The sequence below is a fragment of the Phyllostomus discolor genome, chromosome 2 (genome assembly GCF_004126475.2).
Source record: "Phyllostomus discolor isolate MPI-MPIP mPhyDis1 chromosome 2, mPhyDis1.pri.v3, whole genome shotgun sequence".
Lineage (NCBI taxonomy): Eukaryota > Metazoa > Chordata > Mammalia > Chiroptera > Phyllostomidae > Phyllostomus > Phyllostomus discolor.
In genome coordinates this window covers 135,429,994-135,452,072 of record NC_040904.2, presented here as the reverse complement: position 1 = coordinate 135,452,072, position 22,079 = coordinate 135,429,994, and the positions used below count along the sequence as shown (strand labels likewise).

At 33.3% G+C, this 22,079-nt stretch overlaps 1 protein-coding gene across 2 annotated transcripts in view; it reads right to left on the bottom strand.

Moving 5' to 3' along the window:
* Positions 1 to 22,079, bottom strand: part of MGAT4C (MGAT4 family member C) — a 739,383-nt gene that overhangs the window by 4,000 nt on the left and 713,304 nt on the right. For both annotated transcript variants that reach the window (XM_036018602.1, XM_028533357.2), the window contains 2 exons: positions 8,086 to 8,238; positions 1,655 to 1,802 (listed from right to left, as the gene is read on the bottom strand). In XM_036018602.1, coding sequence (XP_035874495.1) covers positions 1,655 to 1,802; positions 8,086 to 8,232 — 295 coding nt within the window. In that variant the 5' untranslated portion in view covers positions 8,233 to 8,238. The remainder of the gene's footprint in view (positions 1 to 1,654; positions 1,803 to 8,085; positions 8,239 to 22,079) is intronic.

Sequence of the window (22,079 nt, the reverse complement as noted above, 5' to 3'; positions counted from 1 at the left end):
ACTTAGTACTCTGACTTGTGAAAGCTGATGTACTACCTGTACAATTAATCTCAAGCCACCAGCCTACATTAATGCCTAATAATGGCAATGCTAATATTAACACTTTCTACAAAAAAGGGCAGAAGTTTATACACTTTACTTGCAATATGCATCTTAATATTCCTAACAGTCTTGGTCTAGCTTTGTGAATCTCATTCCTGCTTTAGAGCTAAGGAAATTGAATCACAGTGAGGTTAGGTAACCTGTGCAAAGTGCATCATGCAGAAAGTAGTGCGGTGGCAAGATTCAAACTGTCCTGCCCTTACTCTCTGCTCTACATTGCCTCTTTCATATAAAGCACTTGGCATATGTGCCAATATACATTAGTAAACTGAGCATGGGAAAAGGGAAATGAGTAATGTTTGAACAAAGGTGATGTAACAGATGTAGGTAGAAAAGTTAGTGTCACTCTTATGCAGTTAAAAAGAAGCTTAAGAGAGGTGGATACTAAAGAGATTTGAGTTAAGTTACCATTTCCTCAATTTGGTGATCACAAATCCACTTGCATAAATTCTTCTTAACAGGGAACTCAGTTTTTGTGGTATTTACACAATCTTTTAAGAAGTTCATGATATCACTGTATTTCATTGATTCTCAAATTCATATTTTATACAGAAATATTTAAAAATTAAGTTGCATATTGTAATTGATGGCATCTTACCATTAAAACTGATAGACACTCCTATTTTCTTAGTGGTACAGTAATTAGATCATGATATTGCCATAATCTATGGTATCTTGAAATCAATGAAATGCAATATGTTGCTTTCTGGATTCAAACTGCTTGTAGTAAGTTGAATTGTTTCCTCCAACAATTCATGTCTACCTGAAACCTCAGAGTAGGACCCTATTTGGAAGTAGGGTCTTTGTAGATGTAATTAGTTAAGGATCTTGTGATATATTTAAATTGAATTTATAGTGGCCATTAAATTCAATGACTAGTGACCTTATAAGAAAAGACTCAGAAAGACAAAAGCAGGCAAAAGAAAGTAGGCCATATAAATATAAAGGCAGTGATTGTGATCATGCTACCACAAACCAAAGAATGCCCAGAGCAATCAGAAACTTCAAGAGGCAAAGGAATATTCTCCCCTAGACCTCCCCTAGTGTGTGGCATGGCCAGCACCGTGATTTCAGACTTCTGGCCTCCACCATTGTGAGAAAATGTATTTCTGCTGTGAACCACCTAGTTTGTGACATATGCTATAACATTTTGGGAAACAGATACAATGACTTTCACTAATTAAAAACTGGTAGCAAGTTACAAAAACCAAACTATTAAAATTTAAAAATGTATCAATATGGGAATCATTATTTTTAAAAGATAACTTAAAAAATTTTTATACTTAAAATGCATTGATTTTTTCCTAGTCTCTACATGATTCTACAGCAAACTGCTAAAAAGTTCATAGACAGTGAGGCATTTAATTTTTTTATTAATAGAATTGGATCAATAAGTAATTGTATTTACTGAAGAGACATTAAAATATTTCCCCAAAATAGGTTGTAATAATAAACCCTGTAAGTTTTTATTGCTGTATAAATGAAGCAAATCTTCATTATGTTTAAACAAAATATTTTAGTACTCTTGACTTAAAATTGTAAGGGTACTTACGCTTTCTTTGTAAAGGAGTGGAAGCTAAGTAGCGATAGGTGACATTGATGGCTCCTGAGAAGTTAGATAAATCTTTGAAAGTATGCACATAGCGTTCTGAATTCAGCTGATGTGTGGATGTTTCCCTTATAAGTTGTTTGTCTCCTTCCTGAGTGCCAACGCAGAGGCAGGAGAAATAAATAAATAATAGATAGTCATGGATTAAAATAAAGCTTCTCCTTATACAATGACTGTATGTATCTAATATATAATATGCATATCATATAAATCTCAATTACTGGCACTGCCATAGATCATTATCTCTCACCTCAATTCCTACCTAGAGTCTCTGTTCCAGGCTCATTCTACTTTGTTTTACTCTTCATACTATACTTGCGTTTGTTTTGCTATATATACATTAATAATGACATTATCTTGATAAAAAAAAAAATCTCTGCATGAAAACTCCCAAATGCCTTCATGTTAAAATTCAACTTCTTTACAATAATTCCAGGATCTTAAAATTTGATATTAATCTATTTTACAGTTTCATGTAAAACTAATTGCCACTAAATTCCCCATATTTTAGTCATGTTAAGCTATTTTCCCTTCTTTAAGGACTGGCTCATAAAAGATCACCCATTATTTCTGATTGGGAAATTTTAGGGATAATAAGGAAAATGCAATACTAGATATAATTGTAATCAAGAAGTGTTAATGAGTAACTTATTTAGCCACAATAATTGAAGGGTTTTGAGAATGCTGGTTGTGACAGGCAGTGTCTTGTCCACATATCTTTGAGGTGCCCCAGGTAGAATACATTTGTACCAAGTCAAGGGAAAGTCTTCAGCTCTTCCACTAGCTTTCCCATAATATATTTGTTCATTGCTTGTGTGTGTGGTACTCTGTTGGAAGTGAGAGGTCTGATACTTTTATCTGTAAGATCCACTTTAAATGTCTATTTGGAAATGGACTTATACCATTCAATCTTTGGGAAGGTTTATATTTCAGAAAACATATCCATATTTGGCTAAAATATATCCTGTTAACCATTCATTGCTTCCCTTTTCTTTTTTTTTAAGATTTTTATTTATTTATTTTTAGAGAGGGAAGGGAGGGAGATGGAGAGAGAGAGAGAGAAACATCAATGTGCGGTTGCTGTGGGTCATGGCCTGCAACCCAGACATGTACCCTGACTGGGAATTGAACCTGCGACACTTTGGTTCTCAGCCTGCGCTCAATCCACTGAGCTACGCCAGCCAGGCCCCCTTTTCTTTTTTTAATATAAGTTCAATTGTATATATTTTTTTCTAATCACCATTTGATCAAACCTCTATTGGTTGTATATTATTTGAAAATGATGACTTGTTTGGCTTTTGTATATGGTTCACTACACATAGAAAATGTTTGGGGACAACCTATTTAGGAAAAAATGGTGTTTTTTTGGCAAGATGTCTACTGTGTGGTTTTATGGAGACCTATTTCAACTCTTTACTGTAGAATGGCAGGGTAGGCGTGTGCAAGCAATTAAAGAGAAAGTGAATGCATTAAATAATTTTGGTCCTCATATTTTTGGTCAATAAAACTTTAACCCTTGTTTTGAAAGATTCATAAGCATTCAAATACACAGTTTACCTAATTGGAACATTTACTACTTATGTCAAAATCAAATGTCAATGGAAAAGGTGACTAATCAAACTTTTAAATCTATGGCCAGACTGGCTTTGTTTAAAATTAAAGTTGAGAATCGTTGACCACAACAGGGAGGAGCTTTCAATCTGGTCCTTGCCAAAATGAGATTCATTCTTATCTTCTTTCTGTATACTCAGTTCTGTTTATAAACCTACCTTTGCTTTTTAACACTGTATTTCTATATTTTATATCATTTTGATAATTTGAACAAAGACAAACTCTTTAGTCTTTTACAAGATTTACAATACATTTGCCATCTGTAAGTTACAGACTTTGAAATTATATAAAATTAAACCTTGGATGCTATATTTTTAAGAGATATACTAATTAACTATCCACTGAACCTGATTATTTAAAACTTTAAATTTAAATATTTTCATTTTTGTCTTTCTGAAAACCTATAAAACATTATTAAAGTTTTAAATGAGAAAATTTAGAATTGTCAAAAATAACTAGGACTCAGTTTAGCATCAACTGCTTTAATAGTAATATAATGGTGTCCATAATCAATATAGTCTAGAAGATACAGCTGTAAAATTACAGTAGTCACAACACTGAATTCATTTTACCATTCTGTCCTTGGGTGATGCCACATTCTAAAAGAAGTGCGTTATATTGGATATTACTTTAAGAATTCTATCTTCAACACATAAAAATCTAGATTCTTTGTGATAAGATATAATATATTCATCTTGATTGAAGAACATAGAATATAAAATATTAAAATGGAACAAATATAAAATAGCTTTATGAAATTCTGAAGAATAAGCTTTACCCTTTTCAGCATAAATAAACAATGAAACTTTTACCGGAGTCAGGCTTCTTGGCTGCTTTCCAGAGGCACATACCTGAACAACCAGGCTGTACCTGGATACCTCCTTTTTGTCGCATTGTGTTATAGTAATAGTTCTCAGTAATAAGATGAAGCTTTATGACAATCATTTTTTTTATGGGAATGCAATTCAATGGACTAGCTACAGAATAAATATATACTCTAGTGGCTACTTTGAAGATGCTCATAGCCCAGAGGCTAAGTTGATTGGACATGTAGTGTCTCTTCTACTTAGTTTGCATTGTGATGCTATTTGTCTCATACAACCACTGAAAGGCACATGGGCCTCTAATATGTGGGGAACACACTGAACTGTTATATGCCAATGGATTGGTATGCCACCAATATATTTCCTAGCAAAAAGACTAGAATTGAATTTGCTAAGTAACTCTGGAGAACTTACTACTTTTGTTACTCTGATTTATCTGAATTTTAACTAGTATATTCCCTGAAATAAGAAAGACATGAAAAGAAAGACCAACTAATGTCTAAGCTTAGAAAATTGCATGCATTGTGTCATTTTAGAATCAAGAGAGAAAATCAAGTCAGATAATTTTGTGGAAAATGAAATAACACAGATAAGGTCAGAAAGGGGAAATGTTAAAAAGCAACTGCAGTCTATTCTATTAAGGGATGAGTTTCCCATGAATAATCAAACATTTTTAGAAGAACAATTTTAATGTATTTTACATTAATATTTAAATAATGTTGCCAATATTAATACATATTGAGCATTGGGATAAATTTTAGTTCAAAATACAAATTAGGTAGTTAATATCATCTAGTACATAGTGAAAAATTAAATGAATAAAATACTTTCATTGCATTTTTCAATCATGGGGTTTCTTGTATTTAAAATCATTTTAACTTATTTTTTCCAACTTGACTTGGGGTGATGAACACATAACAGTGTAAAGATGATGTGTTGTAAAAAAAATAGAGATTTTAAAGCTAAGAAGTAATTTCTTCTTTGTACCAGGGCTAATTTGCAAATTTGACTAGAAAGATAGGAGGCTTGTCCAGAAAAAATTCTCGTTATATTAACAATGTAACAATATTGTTAATATGCAATATTGACCACAATTACAATATACCACATATAACATAATATACAATATACAACAATTAACAATATTGTTAATATAACAAGAATGGTTTTCACGATATCAATGTAAACTGACAGCCAAGGACAGCGGCCTGCAATACACATGTATTAACAATGATGACTTCACTGTACTAGTAAGTGGGGGTGGAGGACTTCACTGAGTGAGCAAGTGTACTGTGTGGCCATGGCATTCAAAATGACTGAGCAAGCAGAGAAATGAATCTGCATCAAATTTTGGTTTAAGCTTGAACATTCCTCTGTGGAAACCATTCAGATAATTCAGAAGGCTGCAGCTATGGGCAACTGGTGATTGGCAGCTTCATCATGACAATGCACTGGCTTATGCATTACGCCTCATTCAGAGCTTTCTGGTGAAACTTCAAATCACCCAGGTGACTCAGTTCCTCCTAAAGCCCAGATTTGGCACCCTGTGACTTCTGGCTTTCCCCAAAACTAAAAGCAACTTTGAAAGGGAAGAAATTTCAGACCACTGATGAAATTCAAGAAAATATGATGGGGCAGATAATGGTGATTCCAGAGTATTTTGAGCAGTAGAAGGGAGGCTGGGAGAGGCTGTGTGAGGTCACAAGGTGTCTACCTTCAAGGGGGCTGAGGCAGCATTGCCCTATGAACAATGTTTCTTGTGTCCTGTATCATCTTTAATAAGTGTCTCTATTTTTCATATTACATGGCTGGATACTCTCTAACTAATAAAGCCAGAGGAAATTTCAATGAGAAAGTACTTTTTAATAAGAGCTATTTAATTAAATCATATATTTTACATTAGGGGGCTAGGACCTATTTTTAAATAGGAACATGTAAAAATTTCTAAAACAGGGCAATAATATTTGACCTTCTCATGTATATATAGTCTATTACTTTTTACACATTTTATAATGAATTTAAAGAGATTATATTCCAAAAAGATATAAAGATGTTTGTTGTACACAGTGATCTTCTGTCTGTTCAAAATGAAATTAAAATTGCTCCTGAAAGTGTCTCATAAATACAGCAAATCACTGAATGTAAGCATCCTGCCAATACCATATCTTTGGTTTGCAAGATGTCATTTCCTTCTACCAGTAGACACAGATGCAAGAAGTAAACTGTCATTGCACAATTAAATCATTAATTAAGAGCTTCTTTAGTTAATTTACGATCTTTAATCTAATTTAATTTTATTTTATTTTAAGATTTTTTATTTATTCACTTTTAGAGAGGGAAGGGAGGGAGACAGAGAGAGAGAGAGAGAGAGAGAGAGAGAGAGATAGAGAGAGAGAGAGAGAGATATCAATGTGTGGTTGCTGGGGGTTATGGCCTGCAACCCAAGCATGTACCCTGGCTGGGAATCGAACCTGTGACACTTTGGTTCACAGCCCACGCTCAATCCACTGAGCTACGCCAGCCAGGGCACGATCTTTAATTTTATTTTAAAAAGTTGGATCATATGGGCTTTGCTCAATTGTCCTTAAGTCTTATAAAACTAATAATCAAGTTTCCAAAATGTATATCATTATTAAATTTCTCCAGTGCACTGTTTACCTAAATCATGCCTAGTCAAATTATATTAATCTGTGTTGTTTCAACCATTGTGAATTGACTGAATGGTAGATTGACAAGGCCACAAAATCAAGAACTAAACCTGAAGGTAAAAGGCCTAGACAATGTCAAGACAATAGGAATCTGGCCAAATTTCACAATGACAGAAAAATGCAAAAAATGGCACAGTGTTTTATAGGACACCTTCTAAGAAAATCTGCACCTATAAGGTATGGTTACCTTATAGGACATGGAATAGTATCTGGAAAATAGTGGATAGTTAGTAAATCATGTTAATTAATAAAATAAAATAAAATAAAATAAAATATTTTATTGAGAAATAGTTTGTGGTTATTTTCAGATTATCTCTTACTAAAGTATTAATTCAAACTTTCAGTATACTGGCATGGTGGAAAATATTTTTCAGTCCTCTATATGTCCAAATTTAATTTTCTGAAATATGTGAACAGAAATAATAACATAAAAATTAGGATATTTTCCAGATATCTTAGGCTCAGCCTTGATAGAAAATGTCCATGTAAATAAGCAATAATGTCCATGTTATTCTCATCACACATAAAATTATTCTATAATTACAACAATAAATAATTGAAACAATTTAAGTTCTCACAATTAGCCAGAATAAATCCTTTTGAATATTTCCATAATTCATTTCAAATTAATTAATACATTTTACTAATTTATCTTTTATAAACTACTGAATAGTTTTTGAGGTTCTATATTACTTATCAGTAAATATAAATATATAACTTGGTGGCCTTGTAGGGCAATTCAAAATCTAAATGAGATGTCACATATTGCAGTAAAATATTACTTCTTAGCAAAATAGCACAATATCATTAGTTATACAATGAGATTTTGTAAATATTGATAATACAGAAAAGCAGAAAAAATAAGGTGTAATACCATTAAGCAGATTTTGTTTTGTTCTATATATTTCAAATTAAAGCTCAAATATTGAAATGATTTTACATAACTTTAATTCAGCACTGATGACAGCTAACTTATTTGTAATTAGATATAAATATTTGTATCATAGTATATATAGTGTTAAAAATATTATAACATAAATTAAAACAATTGCAAAGTTGGTAATATAAAATTAATACAAAAAGTAGGTAGAAAATATATATGTTATAATTGTGTTCAAACTAAGGCTTTTCCAGTAGCTAGAATTGAATTTACATTATTAGTGAACTATGTCTAATTTGAATTAGGCCTTATTTTAAACAATAACAACAAAAACCAACCTCCAAAACTTACCAGAACATAGCTGTCTTCAATGTACAAGTTCATAAATAGAAGGAAAATAACAAGAACTCCCAAGAATGACACTGTAGAACGTTTTCGCAGGCATCTCATTTTATCCAGTATTTCAAATATATGTTTCACTTGATGAAATCTAAACATTCTTTCCTGTAGAATAGAGGCACATAATTACTAACAATTAATTTGGATGAAAATATTTCTTCAATGTATATATCAAGAACCAGACCCTTATAAAATCTCATGTTTTAACTGTCTAAGCTAAAATTTATTCCAATGTCACATATAAGATTGGTATAGATTATTAATATATCAGCATAAGATCAATGAAGAAGTTTATATTGATGGGGAGCAAATCAAAATGGAAGGGAAATCTCAGTTATTTCTGAAAAAATGAATCTTGGTAATGATATTGTAAGAAAAAATAGATTTCTGCCTTGATCAGTGTGGCTCAGTTGGGCATCATCCCACAAAGTAAGAGGTTGCTATTTGTATTCTTGGTAAGGGCACATGCTTATGTTGTGAGTTCAGTCTCCAGTCCAGGCCTGTAAGAGAGGCAACTGATAGAAGTTTCTCTCTCACACTTTCTCCATCCCTTCCCTTCTCTTTAAAATAAATAAAAAACATCTTTAAAAGTAGGTGTTTAATGAGAAACAGAACAAAAATAAAGCAAATAACACATGACATGTCAACTTTCATTAATGAGATATAACAACACAATAATATTTCCCTCCCCATAATATAATGTAATGCAATGAAAGAAACCAGAGAAATATGGACCTAATATTCATCCCAGATGCACTGAACATGCACTGAAAAGAGCTACTGGGTGGAAATTTGGAGGAAAGAAAGTCATAAAGGAAATTAAAGTTTTGGGTGTTAGTCCCAATATAATATATTTAAGAACTTCTAAGGTATATTTTTTTGCTTATTTTTTAATAATTCTCATTAAATCAGACTAGATAATGGAGTGTCATAGCTGCAATGCCTCGCTTGGTCTACTAAGTAGGAGTTTGGCTATTTGTAATAATTTATGGGCTGCAAAAAAGCAATATTAAAGTCAGCAAGATTAGTACAAACTTAATATTTTCCCATTAGCCTCTTCTGTTTTGTGGTATCTTTCAATCACAAATGCATTTAGATTAATGATGGTTTTAAAAAATAAACATATCTGAAATGATCAAAAGACTAGTTGAATCATTTTGTCTAAAATTAAGTAGTCTGGAAATTGTCCCTGAGTTCATCTTTAGAATGAAGTATTCATGTGCATATAGAACTTCAGGAAGTAAAAACGGCCTGTACCCCGGACCTTAGAACAATGTCTAGGACATGGCTGGAAATCAATGTCTATTAATTCAAGAAAGAATTTTTGGATTCCCACAAGAAAGAATATTAGGAAATGGAAGAAAGGTTTAACAAAGGTAAAGAATAGAAAAATTCTAAAAAATATATTATAAGTATTATTATTTCTTTTAGCCATATTTTTCTCCAGGTTTCTTTTTATTTTTCTTGTTTATGTGTAGCAGTTTTAAATATATGTATATAAATAAATGCAAATGTGCTAATTGTTGCTTATATTGAAAATATACAAATATTTTCCCCAAGTAGTTCTTGTACTTATTTCTTCTTCATATCACTTTTGCAGTATAATGTTTTTGATTCAAATTTATTTCACAAATGCAGGATTGTTTTGTACAATGCTTAAAATTTTACCCTTTTTTAAATGTTTCATAGAAAGTCTCTTTTATTTTATTCTGGGATTGTTTTTATGGATAATTTTTTAGTACACCTGTATTTACTAAATTTTTTACTAAACTGTGTTTAGTAAAACACAATTTATCCTTGTGTTTTTTATTTGGTAGTGGAAGAATTTTATCTTATTTTTTCTATGTGGAAAGCTGATGGTCTCCTGCTCACTGTGCATTGGACATAACTCTTGTGCCTATTTCTGATGTTAGAGATGCATTTTATCTCATTGAGGATATTTTTTTTATCCCTAGATTCTTGAGACTATTATGCCTGACTGTTGAGTTTTGTCAAATACTCTTTCTCCATCTATTGAGTTAATCATATGGAGTTTGTACTCCTTTTATTTTTTTTTGTTATGATGGATTATACTGATTAATTTTAGAATCCAAACCAAATATAATTATATAATTAGTAATGCATTATTATTTCTATATTATAGGATTTCATTTTTAACATTTTATTTTGCATTTGTATTCTTCAGAAACACTGATCCATACTTCTCTATTGTCTAATAGTTTTGCCAGCTTTTGCTGTCAGAGTGCTGGTCTCAGAGAAGCTCGTTTTGCTTCGCTGCTAAGGCAATATTCTTCTGAGTACTGATACTGAAAATATTACAAAGTTTCTCTATTTGGAAGGATGGAAGCATGAATTATTACTATCTTTCCATCCTAGAAATTATTCTAACTGTTCCCTTCCAATGATTCTTTACCAGCCATCATTAGTTTTCATGCACACATGAACTGACAAATTCCTAGCTGAAGATGTAAAAGAAACCCTTGTCTAGATCTCTGGAGTTCTCTCTCCTCTCACTCTGCAACTGTGCACCCCATGTAGCCTTCTCTTCTTTGGTACTCTGAATCCTTTCTACTTCACAATTGCAAAATTTTCAATGATGTCTTCTCAACTTAGACAGAACACCTATCTCATTGGGTTCACTCTCCTCACGCTGTAGCATAAAAAGACTCGGCAATAAGTGGGGCAATTGCTTGATTTGTTTCCCTTCTGTCAGGAATCATCACCCTTTTCTGCTTGTTATTCAAGGTCTGAAACCTCACATGATTAGTCTAGCTTTATTTTTATTTTTTAAAGGAGAAAGTAAAAATCTGCTCCTTATTTCTCCTTCACAGATACTTTTCATTTTCTTGAAAAATATTGCTTCATTATTGTCTTGTTTTTAATGTTACTTTTGAGACATCTACAGTGATTTGTTTTTCTTTCATTATAAACAAGTAGGCATATATAAATGAATTGATTGTGTTACTTAGAAGCTTGTTGAATATTTTATCTTTAAGATTGAATCAGGTATGCCTTGAAGTTATCCATTTTTGATCAACTTTTCAGGAATTACTAGGGAAACTTCAAGTGATAAACACACTTATTCACTAATATATTTAACTGTAGACTAATTTTTAAGCAAAATTAGAACATATGTTGGAGGAATAGAGTGTATATGCTATATGTTCTGACAATAAAAAAATTAACTGCTAAAATGTAATAAAAGAGAGAGTAAGAGGGAAGTAGAATAAGTTCATCTATATCTACACTGAGTAGATAATACGTGTCAATCAAAGACTGTAATTTAAATAAAATAAAACAAACAGAACAAAATATGGAAATATAATTAATGGCGTAAAGATACTAGTAAAAAGTGACTACTCAAACGAAATACACAAAAACTTTTGAATATGAAAAGAAAATACAGAAAAGTATCTGCCAAATTAACCACAGAGAAATATATTAATCATTCCATAATATATAAAGTAATTATACCATATGGTAATAGAGTTGAGGCTAAGGACATTATATAACAATAAACATAAATAAGCTTAAATGATTTTCAAAAGAAAACGATTTTCCAATTGATGTGAGTTGTGTATGCATGCATATACATAGACACATATGAACTTCAATTTTCAACTGTTTAAAAATAAATAAAACAATGTGATCCACAAAGGTTAATGGTGAAAGAATAGACAAAGAATTTTAGTCAAGTACAAACAATAACATACCATAGTTTGCAACTGTGATATAAAATGTTGGTGAATATAGGCCATAAAAACATGAAACTATACTATTAAGTCTATTTATAATGTTAAATGCCATGATTCCCAACAACATATGTATGACTAAATAACACAGCAAGAGACTACCTAAATCTGAAACAAAAGAAATTCAAGAAGTCAAAACACCTAATGCTGGGAGCCATGAATACTCACAGATCGACTCAATTCAAGAGTTTGAAAATTTTCAAATATTATAGAAGAAAAATGCATAAATCAAGAATTCTTAGAAATATAAGCATATATTTATGGATCCACAGATAGAGTGAGGGATATTAATATTCTTCTCTCAGAATTTGACAGTTTAAATAGCTAAAAAATAGCAAGAATGGAGAATCTAAATAATCCCAAGTTATCTCTTACTATTTTGATATTTGTGTGAGTTTTTGTCAACAAAGTATATATGATAGCAAAAGATTATGACAAATGTTTTCTGTCTGACCACAGGCCGATATGATTCAAAATAATCTAATAAAGGAAGAAAGAGCCACATACCACAAAAGAGATGCTAATGATTGAGAATACTAAGGTAGAAAATGGATGGAGAGAAGTAGAGAGATTTAAAAGCAAGGTAACTCTTAGACATCAGGATAGAGTTATAAAGTTGGCCCTACAAACTTAGAGTTTTAATACACAGAAACCTTATAAAAACATTGGTCTCTCAGGGACCCAGTGTAAAAAAGTAAACATGTTGAAAAAAGTAACTAATAAAACTGGTTATTTATTGAAAACTATTAAATCAAAAATGGCAAACACAAGCTCACTATCCTGTGCAAATTGGAAGATTAACAGCATGTAAACATTTGGGTTCACATTTTTAAACAGAAGAGCACATCCTAATAATGTAAACTTCCATACAGCATGCCCCTGCTTGAAAATATCAATCATACAAATAAGGACAAATTACTTGAGCAGTATTGGGGTTCCACATTCAATAATATCTTATTTGTTAGAAATTTTCCACTAGTCTTAGAATAATTTTAGAAAGGGCAAAAAGTATTTTTAAAAGGTCATGGGTTGATTATTACAGATTAGGTTCATTTGGAAAAAAATTATAACTCATATTTTCATGCTTTGAGTGAATTCTTTTCTCAGATTGATTCATCATCTTTATATACCTTAAATGTCACCAGAGATTCATTTGCTAACACATGCTACAATGCACTTTATCTTTTTCAAGTGCAGTGGGAAATGCTGAACAAGTTTTGTTTATCAGTTTTACTGCATTTTCAAATACAGCTCCTGTCACAAGTTTATAATATAACACATTTATGAATACAATTATAGAAAAGAAGAATATATAATATCGCTATACTTCTGCCCCAAATGTATGCAGAGTTGGCGTATCTGGTTCAATAAGTCTTCATCATTTTTTTAAGGCAGAATCATATTATCTCTGGAGACCCAGGTGCTGAATATTCATATATATGAAACTATTATAACCAAACTTCATATATATATATACATATATATATAATCATTTTGATATAACATAAAGTGAATAATTCATTTCTATATGAAAAGAAATAATTTTCACTATATAATTCCTTTCATAAAGATTATTACACATGAACATACATTAAATATACTCACATATGAAATGTATATATTTATGTATTTACAAAAATTTGATATTATGAATAGTACATAGCACAAATTCCTATACACTTATATACACATAATTGCATGCATAGAGAGAGCAAATGCTGTTTCCACTGATATTGAAACAGGTAAATCAATAAAAAAGGTATTATTCTTTTTAATATTGATCTTATCTGGAATTTGTCTTCTCAAGTTTATAAACCATCACTAAAAAGGATACAAAACCTCCCTGGTAATCTCCTTGCCCTCCTATAATATTGTTCCTTCCCACCTTCTGTTCATTCTTTACAACCTGGGGCACCACATACCATATCCTAAAGCTGCTTTTTGAGTGAACTGCAAATTTTAGACCTCTACCTGGAACTCCCTAAGCCTAGTCCCAATTTTTAAATAACGACTATTATCTCTATCTAAATTTCCCTCTGACCACGCAAACACAATTAATCTAAAATTATAAGATGATTTTCCCCTCAGCTTGCCCCTCCTTCCAGAGTCTCATTTTCGGTCGGCCTAACTTTCTGTTTGACTAGTCAGATCATCTCAAAAAAACATTTGCTCCCTGCTCTCCCATAGAAACAAGCCAAGCCCTGTCTCCAGCCCTCCCTCAATCTCTCATCGGCCACAATTTGTCTTGGCCATCTTCAGAATTCAGGAGTTCAGGTTCACCCTTCCTTTAACTTTGGCAATAGCAATAGATTACTGAGGGTTTTTCCTACCTGTTTACTTGTTTATTTTTTTTAAGTGTCAGCCCCCAAACCACAAGTGGGGAGATGTTTGGGAAGTTCTGCTCCCAAACCGGAAGTGGGAAGATCTATACCAGTGAGGCCATGCGTTTCCAGCTCAGGAGCTTTCAAAAGGTGCCTGCTTAGCAAGGTTAGTAGGGGAAACATAGCAAGGCCCTGTTGTGCAGCAGGGCAGAAATGAAAGCTGCCTGCAAATGACCTCAGTCATCACAATGATAAAACAATGCCCCGTGGTAAACCGCCCGTTAGCAGGTAGACCCAGCTCTGCACAGAGCGCCACCAGGAGGCCCCTTCAGACCCAGATTTCCCGTGTTACCTAGAGCCCAGGATACATGCAGTGAAAACTGTACAGAAAAGAGAAATCCAGTCGGTCTGTTTCAGTCCTACTCTTTGCAAAATTGGGGTAAAAAGAAAAAAGGGCCTCTTTAAGAGTATTTTATTTCTTTTTAAGCTCAGGAATTAGCTATCCTTTTATTTGTATTCTGCATTTTATGAGAAACTGACACTTGGAAGAGAATTGAGGAGTACTTGGGCAGGTAGAGGCAGTATGCCTGAACAATTCTGAATCAAAACTACAATTTCTTTATCCTGTGTCCTACTTCTGCTTCTCACTCCTGAAGTTAAAAAACAAACAAACAAACAAACAAACAAACCCACAAAGCTTGCTCTGTTCTGTAATAATAGCTGCAGTTTTATATTAAAAGCAAAAAACAAAAAGTGGAACCCACTGTGATGGGAACCCCCATTACTTCCAGTACTCTTACCCTTTACTGCCTCCCTACAAGCTGTTGCTGCTGGAGCCTTGCCAATCAGCTGGATTTTGAAGACAAGGCAAAGGACTTGCGGAGAATACATTGTAGACCAGCATCACCTTTCTTGACTGTGTGAAAGGCAGAGGCCTGGCATCTTCTGTTTGAGAACACTGAAGTTTATATAGGTTGTGTTTTTGCCCAAAGTCACCCACGTAACTGGAAGAAGAACATTGTAAAGTTGACACCACAGTGAAGTTTGTATTGCTTGTGGCAGGAGCTTCAATAATTGCTGTAGTAACTGAAGGAAGAAATACCGGGACCCCCCAAAATGGAATTTATTTATAAAAATTGTATATTTATTTGTACATGTTTAAACTTCAGTCACCTTCAAAATACTCTTCATTTGATGCAATATGCCTGCTGAGACTTTTTTTCCACTGCTCAAAACAGTTTTTGAACTCCTTGATTTTGATGTCTTTTACTGTTTCTGCTATTTATTATTTCTTCTTTTCCACAAGGCAAAACATTTCCATTTGAGGATCTTTATCACCTGGGGAAACAAAAAATGTCGCTTGGGGCAAGAACAGGTGAATAGGGAGGGTGGGGCATGGGTGTCATACTATATTGGGTCAAAAACTGCTGAACACTCAATGTAGTGTGGGCAGTTGCACCCATAAATCACCCATGATGAAATAGGCAAGCACATTAAGACTTCCAAAACAAAAATCATGGAAACTCAACATAGCTTCTCTCAAAAAAGCCAGCTGGTACACTGATACAGATGGGTACTCAGCTAACGGGGCAAGCCTGTACTGCAAGGGGTCTGCCCTCCAGAAGATAAGTTTGTTTATGTTTGGGAGGTATCTAACCTCCTATAAAACTTCAGTGGCTTCATCCAGAGTTTCAAGATGGGAAATCAGCAGATGTGAGCTGGTAAGTCCAATAGCCTCTCTCTGAAATTTATTGTTTTTAAAGTATTATCTCCTAATGTTTTGCTTGCATACAATCCACATCTTTTAAAATCCAAAGCTAACAATCACAAAGACTGTTATTCGATTAACTTTATCACTTTGACATTCTACGAGATAGACCATCTCTGTGGTTTGAACACTTCAGAGTGTGAGTGATTGTAGGGACACAGCTCCACAGAAAGGGGCCCCATCCCTTGCTCCTGCATGCAGCCCTTAAACTACTCCAATTCTTTCTATAGTGAGTGTCAGTGGGATGACTGACAATCTTCCAGACAATCTAGAAAAAAATAGCTAAGTGATTACATTTGCTTGAAGGGTAGACAGGTGAAAAGAAAGGATTAAGGAAAACTTAAAAATAATAACCTTTTTGACAATTGAGTCCATATTTTTGATGAAATGGCTGCTTCCCACAAATGATTAATTGTAGAACAGCCAGTCAAGTTGGACAATACCTTTTTTAAATGTTTTAATTAACTTTTTGTTAAAACTTATGAGCTGAAATTTTTTATGTGATATTTTCAGAACGTGGTTGACCAAGGGAAACTGAAAACCCAGAAAAGGAAACTGTGGATAAGGAAGGGGAATATGTAATAAATCTCTCTTCTTTTAATTTTAGTAAGAAAAGTTTATATAGTTCATTGGGACTTTCTATCCTAGACATCTGATGCTCTTGCATCATCGTTTTTGTCACAAGTTTACATCACCTATCTCTAAACAATTTCAGAACCAGGAGGGTTTTTGAATATTCCTATTACATCACCAAAAGATGACCTGGTATGCACAGGACTTGGACTCACTTGGTAAAACCTCTGTTTGAGTCCAGACCTAAGCTATGGAGACAGACCTCGTGTGCAGGTGGGATAGTTTCAGGGGAACTATGCAATTTCCTAACACCAACATCGGCATTCCTGTAACTGGAAACAGCTCCTGGGGAAATGTAGCAGATTTCCGTGAAAGGCCTGTTGGACCCTCCTTTAGAATTCAGAGTCAGTCCTGTATTAGAAGTAAAGCTGAGTAACGTGGTAGTAAAAACTATTCTGCATGTTAGTTCTGTAACCCCTACCCCTGGTTAGAGAAATTTAGGAATTGTACTATTTAGAAGTAACTAAGACCAAAGGACATTATTGGGTGTGACACAATTTATTTTCTTTTTCAAAGGCCTAAGTATAAATTATTTTATATTTGGACATGCTTTCCTATATCATTCCTTCCCTCCTTAGGCTAGGTATATTTTGTGTATCATTGTAAGACAAGTGCTGTTTTGCACAATTGCCTCATGTTTAATCTCCATGTATTTGCTCTTTTCTGTTACCAATTCTTGGATTTTGGATTTTAAATTTTATGTCACCAAAATACCATCTTCTTACTAGAGATTTCTGTGAACCTATGTTAAGTCAAAAATTGTGTTTCAATTTTTTTAAATCCTCACCCAAGAGAGTATATCTTTATTGATGAGGTGGGGGAGAGAGCTAGAGCTAGAGCTAGAGCGAGAGCTAGAGTGAGAGGGAGAGAGAGAGAGAGAGCAATATTAGTTTTCTCCCACACACACCCCAACTGAGATCTAACCTGCAACATAGGTATGTGCCCTGACTGGGGATCAAACCTGTATCCCTTTGGTTTATGGGATGATGCTCCAATCTACTGAGCCACACAAGCAAGGGCAGAATATATTCTTAAATTTATTCTTATTGTTGACACTGCTACAGATGTCCCCATTTTCCTCCCCTTTGCCCACCTCCACCCAGCCCCTGCCCCTCTTCCTTCTGGCCATCACCAAACTATTGTCTGTGTCTATAAGTTATGCATGTATGTTCTTTGGCTAATCCTTTCACCTTCTTTCCCTCAGTCACTGTCTTCCCTCCCCTTTGACAGCTGTCAGTCTGTTCCATGTTTCCATGCCTCTGCTTCTATTTTGTTTGTCTGTTTATTTTGTTAATTATATTCCACATACAAGTGAGATTTTATGGCATTTGTATTTCTTTGACTGGCTTATTTCACTTAGCATAATAATCTGTAGGTCCACCTGTGCAAAAGGTAATATTTTCTCCTTTTTTATGGCCTTGAAGTATTCTATTATGTAAATATTCCACTAATGAACTGATGGGCACTTGGGCAGCTTCTAAATCATGGCTATTGTAATGCTGCTATGAAAAATAAGGGTGCATATATTCTTTCAAACCGGTGTTTTGTAATATTAGGGTAAATTACCAGAGGTGGAATCACTAGGTCAGAAGACAGTTTCATTTTCATTTTTTTAAGGCAACTCCATACTGTTTTCCACAGTGGCTGTGCCAGTCTGCATTCCCACCCACAGTGCACTAGGGTTCCTTTTTTTTCACATCCTCACCAGCATGTGTTGTTTGTTGATTCATTCATGGTACCCAGTCTGATATATGTGAGATGATATCTAATTATGGTTTTAATTTGCAACTCTCTGATGATTAGTGACACTGAGCATTTTTTCATATGTCTATTGACCATCTGTGTTACCTCTTTGAAGAAGTGTCTATTTACATCCTTATCCAATTTTTAAAATAGGGTTCTTTGTCTTTCTGGTGATGAGTTGTATAAGTTCTTTATATATTATGGAACTTAATCCCTTATAAATGTATCATATGCTTTGTTCATGGATTGGAAGAATTAACATCATTAAAAACTCCATACTACCCAAAACAACCTATAGATTCAATGCAATTCCTATTAAAATACCAATGGTGTATTTCACAGAACTAGAAGAATTGCTCTAAAAATGTATATGGAAACCCAAAAGACCTTGAATAGCTTCAGCTATCATCAAAGAGAAGAACAAAGTTTAAGGCATCACAATACCTGATATCAAATATTCTAAAAGGTCACTGTAATCAAAATAGGCTTGTATTGGCATTAGAACTGACTTTCAGATGAATGAAACAGAACAGAGAGCTCAAACATAAACCGATATAGTTGATTGATATTTGACAAAGGAGGTAAGAACATACAATGGGGTAAAGACAATTTCTTTTATTGGGAAAAATGGATAGGTACATGCAAAAATAAAACTAGACCAACACCTTACACTGTATTTGAGAATAAACTTAAAATGGATAAAAGACTTAAATGTAAGCTGCAAAATCATAAAAATCCTAGATGAAAACATGGGCAGTAAAATCTCAAGCAACTCTCATAGCAATATTTTGCCAATATATCACCTAGGGAAAGGGAATCAAAGGAAAAATAGAAAAATGGGACTACCTACACTAAAAAGCTTCTGCACAGCTAAAGAAATCATCAACAAAATGAAAGAGGAACCCACTGCATAGGAGAACATATTTTTCAATGACACTTCTGATAAGGGGTTAATTTCCCATGGAACTCTGGAATCTTGCCTAAGAGCTTTCCAGCCACGACCCAAACCTACAATGTCATCTCTAGGCCTTTGGCTGCAAAAATGCAAATGACTATATCAAATTTAACTTTGTTCCTTATCAAACCACCATAGACTCTTTTTTGTTTGTCTCATAATTTTACTTAAGCAAGAAGTAAAGATAATATCACTTGTTAGTGTCATGTTTTAAGGGATTAAAATACTTTGTAACTGAGATAACACAAAATCTTTTAGGATGTTTAGAAATGCAGCATAAAAAAAATTAAAGTCAACACTGTGGACACTTAGAAGACCAGTAACAAAATAGAGTACCTTATGCCAGGGAAGCCTCAACTAGAAGAATCTAATCTGTTGAATATCAGAGTTTAGATATGCTATAAAGTTGTAGAAGACACACAATTTGCAAACGAATAATATTTGGATATTTTGGACCATCTACTTTATCCTTACTACCTCATACATTTTCATATATATGTAGAAATAAATATTCTGTAATTGTAACACTGTGAATATGCATTTTTATCTGAAATTGTTGCTCATGGAGGTAGATAAAATATTAGCTGTACAAACACTTCATTACATTTCTTTTTGGGAAGACACAGTGTGAGAACTTGTGTGCTAGTTTTCATCAACTCAAGAAAAATGCCCATTTATTAAAGAATTGATGCTGATATGAAGTGACAAATGAATTATTACACTGTAGAGCTATTTGCTTAGAGTGCATATGCTTTAGCATGTTATCACAAATTCATCATGTCTTATGTTACTTGGATTATACGCAACAAAGCATCAAATGTAATGACCTTAGTTTTCTCCTTCCAGCGCTGTAGGGTAAAATCACACAACTCCAATGCAAATTCTTACATGACTGTGTAAGGGGATGGAAATAAAGGAAAACCATATCCCTATCTATCAGAATGAATGTGGCTACATTAATCTTCCCAAAGGCACTAAGCTGTAACTTATATTTTATTTAATAGTCTATTTTTATAACAACAGTCACAATGCAAAAGGCAATTGCATTCCTCAACACATATGGGGTTGTATTCAACATTTAACCTCACATCAGGGAAAACATAAATGTCTTGCAGTCAACAGTTCATCTGTCTGACATGTACCAATATGTGCACCTGACTTGCTTGGCTTGCCTTTTTAAATTCTTGCTCAATTTGTTTTTCTACTTCATTTAGTGGAAGGCTGCACATGCCCTCAGGGCAGTATGCAATACATTCTGATGATCAGAAAGAATGTTGCTGACATAACAAAAGCTTCATGAAGCCACAAAAATGAAAAGGGTCTTATAAAACATGATTATTATTGCACTTAGCACAAAAGGCTGAGATATTGATAGGAGCAGATGTAATTATTTTTTCATTTAATATATTTTGTTTTACAGTCCTAAGTTGTGCTGGCCATTTGTTGCTATCAGCAGTAGCAAAGTGGAAAATTATGGCAGCTAGACTATTCCATTGTGTCCACAATGATGACCAGCAAGATTTATTTTCTGGTTCATGCCAAGCTTCGGCACAGATAGAAAATATGTAGCATTGACAGGCTGGATGTTTCCTGCCATTGATTATAAAAATAGTAACAATTGAGGTGAGAATAGGAAGAAAGAGTAATCTCTTTTAAACTGAAACTAAGAAAAGAAATGTGCTTTATTTACTAACTTCTCCTTTATAATATTATTCCTTCATAGATTTCTAATTTATTTTCAGTGAGCTGAAAGAGGCCTGAGTGGAGTGGAGGCGATAATAGCAGACATTGAACTGATGACTTTATGGAGAATACAGGAATTAGGGCTAAGAAACGTGATAGTCCTGACAGCCATTTGGAGTGCGGGAGAAAATGATGATGGTGATGATGATGATGATGATGACGACGACGACTAATTCAGAGGGCTGTAAAATACATTTTTCTGAATCTTCCACAAAACTCATGCAATAGATAAGAATATAGTAATACTTATGCTCACATTACAATAAGGAAATTGAAGATTGGATAGATGAAGTGGAAGATTAAGTGACCAGGTAAAGTATATATAGCAAGTATGCTATAGAGTTATGATAAATCACAGATCTTTTTTCTAAATATGAAATTTTATATCAAAGAGATATAAAAATTAGGTGCTTCCAAATCAAGTTTAACTTGATTAAAGCAATAATATTGAAAGACATTAATAATAATTATAACACTAATATGAAGGCAGAGTACACAATATGATTATTTTTTCCAAAGGATCATGCAAGCATTTATGCACAATTTCTGGTATAATATGAAAGGCTACAATACATTATCTCAATAAAATTGCCATGCACATTTATACAGTAACAGATCAAGTAAACTTTAACTTAAATTCAGTCATACTAAATACAATTTGAATAGATAAATATAATATAGGCATAGATTGTTTCATCATTTAAATAATATGCTCAGCTAGAATACCAATTATTTTTCTCTTTAAAATTTTTCTTAAGCTTGTTAGTAAACTCTAAAATCAGAATGAATAATTCCCTTATAGATAAGTCATTACCACTCAAATATGGAGTTTATACTAAGTACAGTACCAGGTATTTGTGCTAGGCACAATAGCTACTTTTCATATTCAGCTTAACAAGAACAGAAAAAAATTTACAGAGGAAATACAATAAAAATGTATGTCATGCTTAGAACTACTTACCTGGTGGTTATTATCAATAATTTTGAGAAACATCATTAGTGATTGTTCAATCTGTGTTGCCCTAGATGTT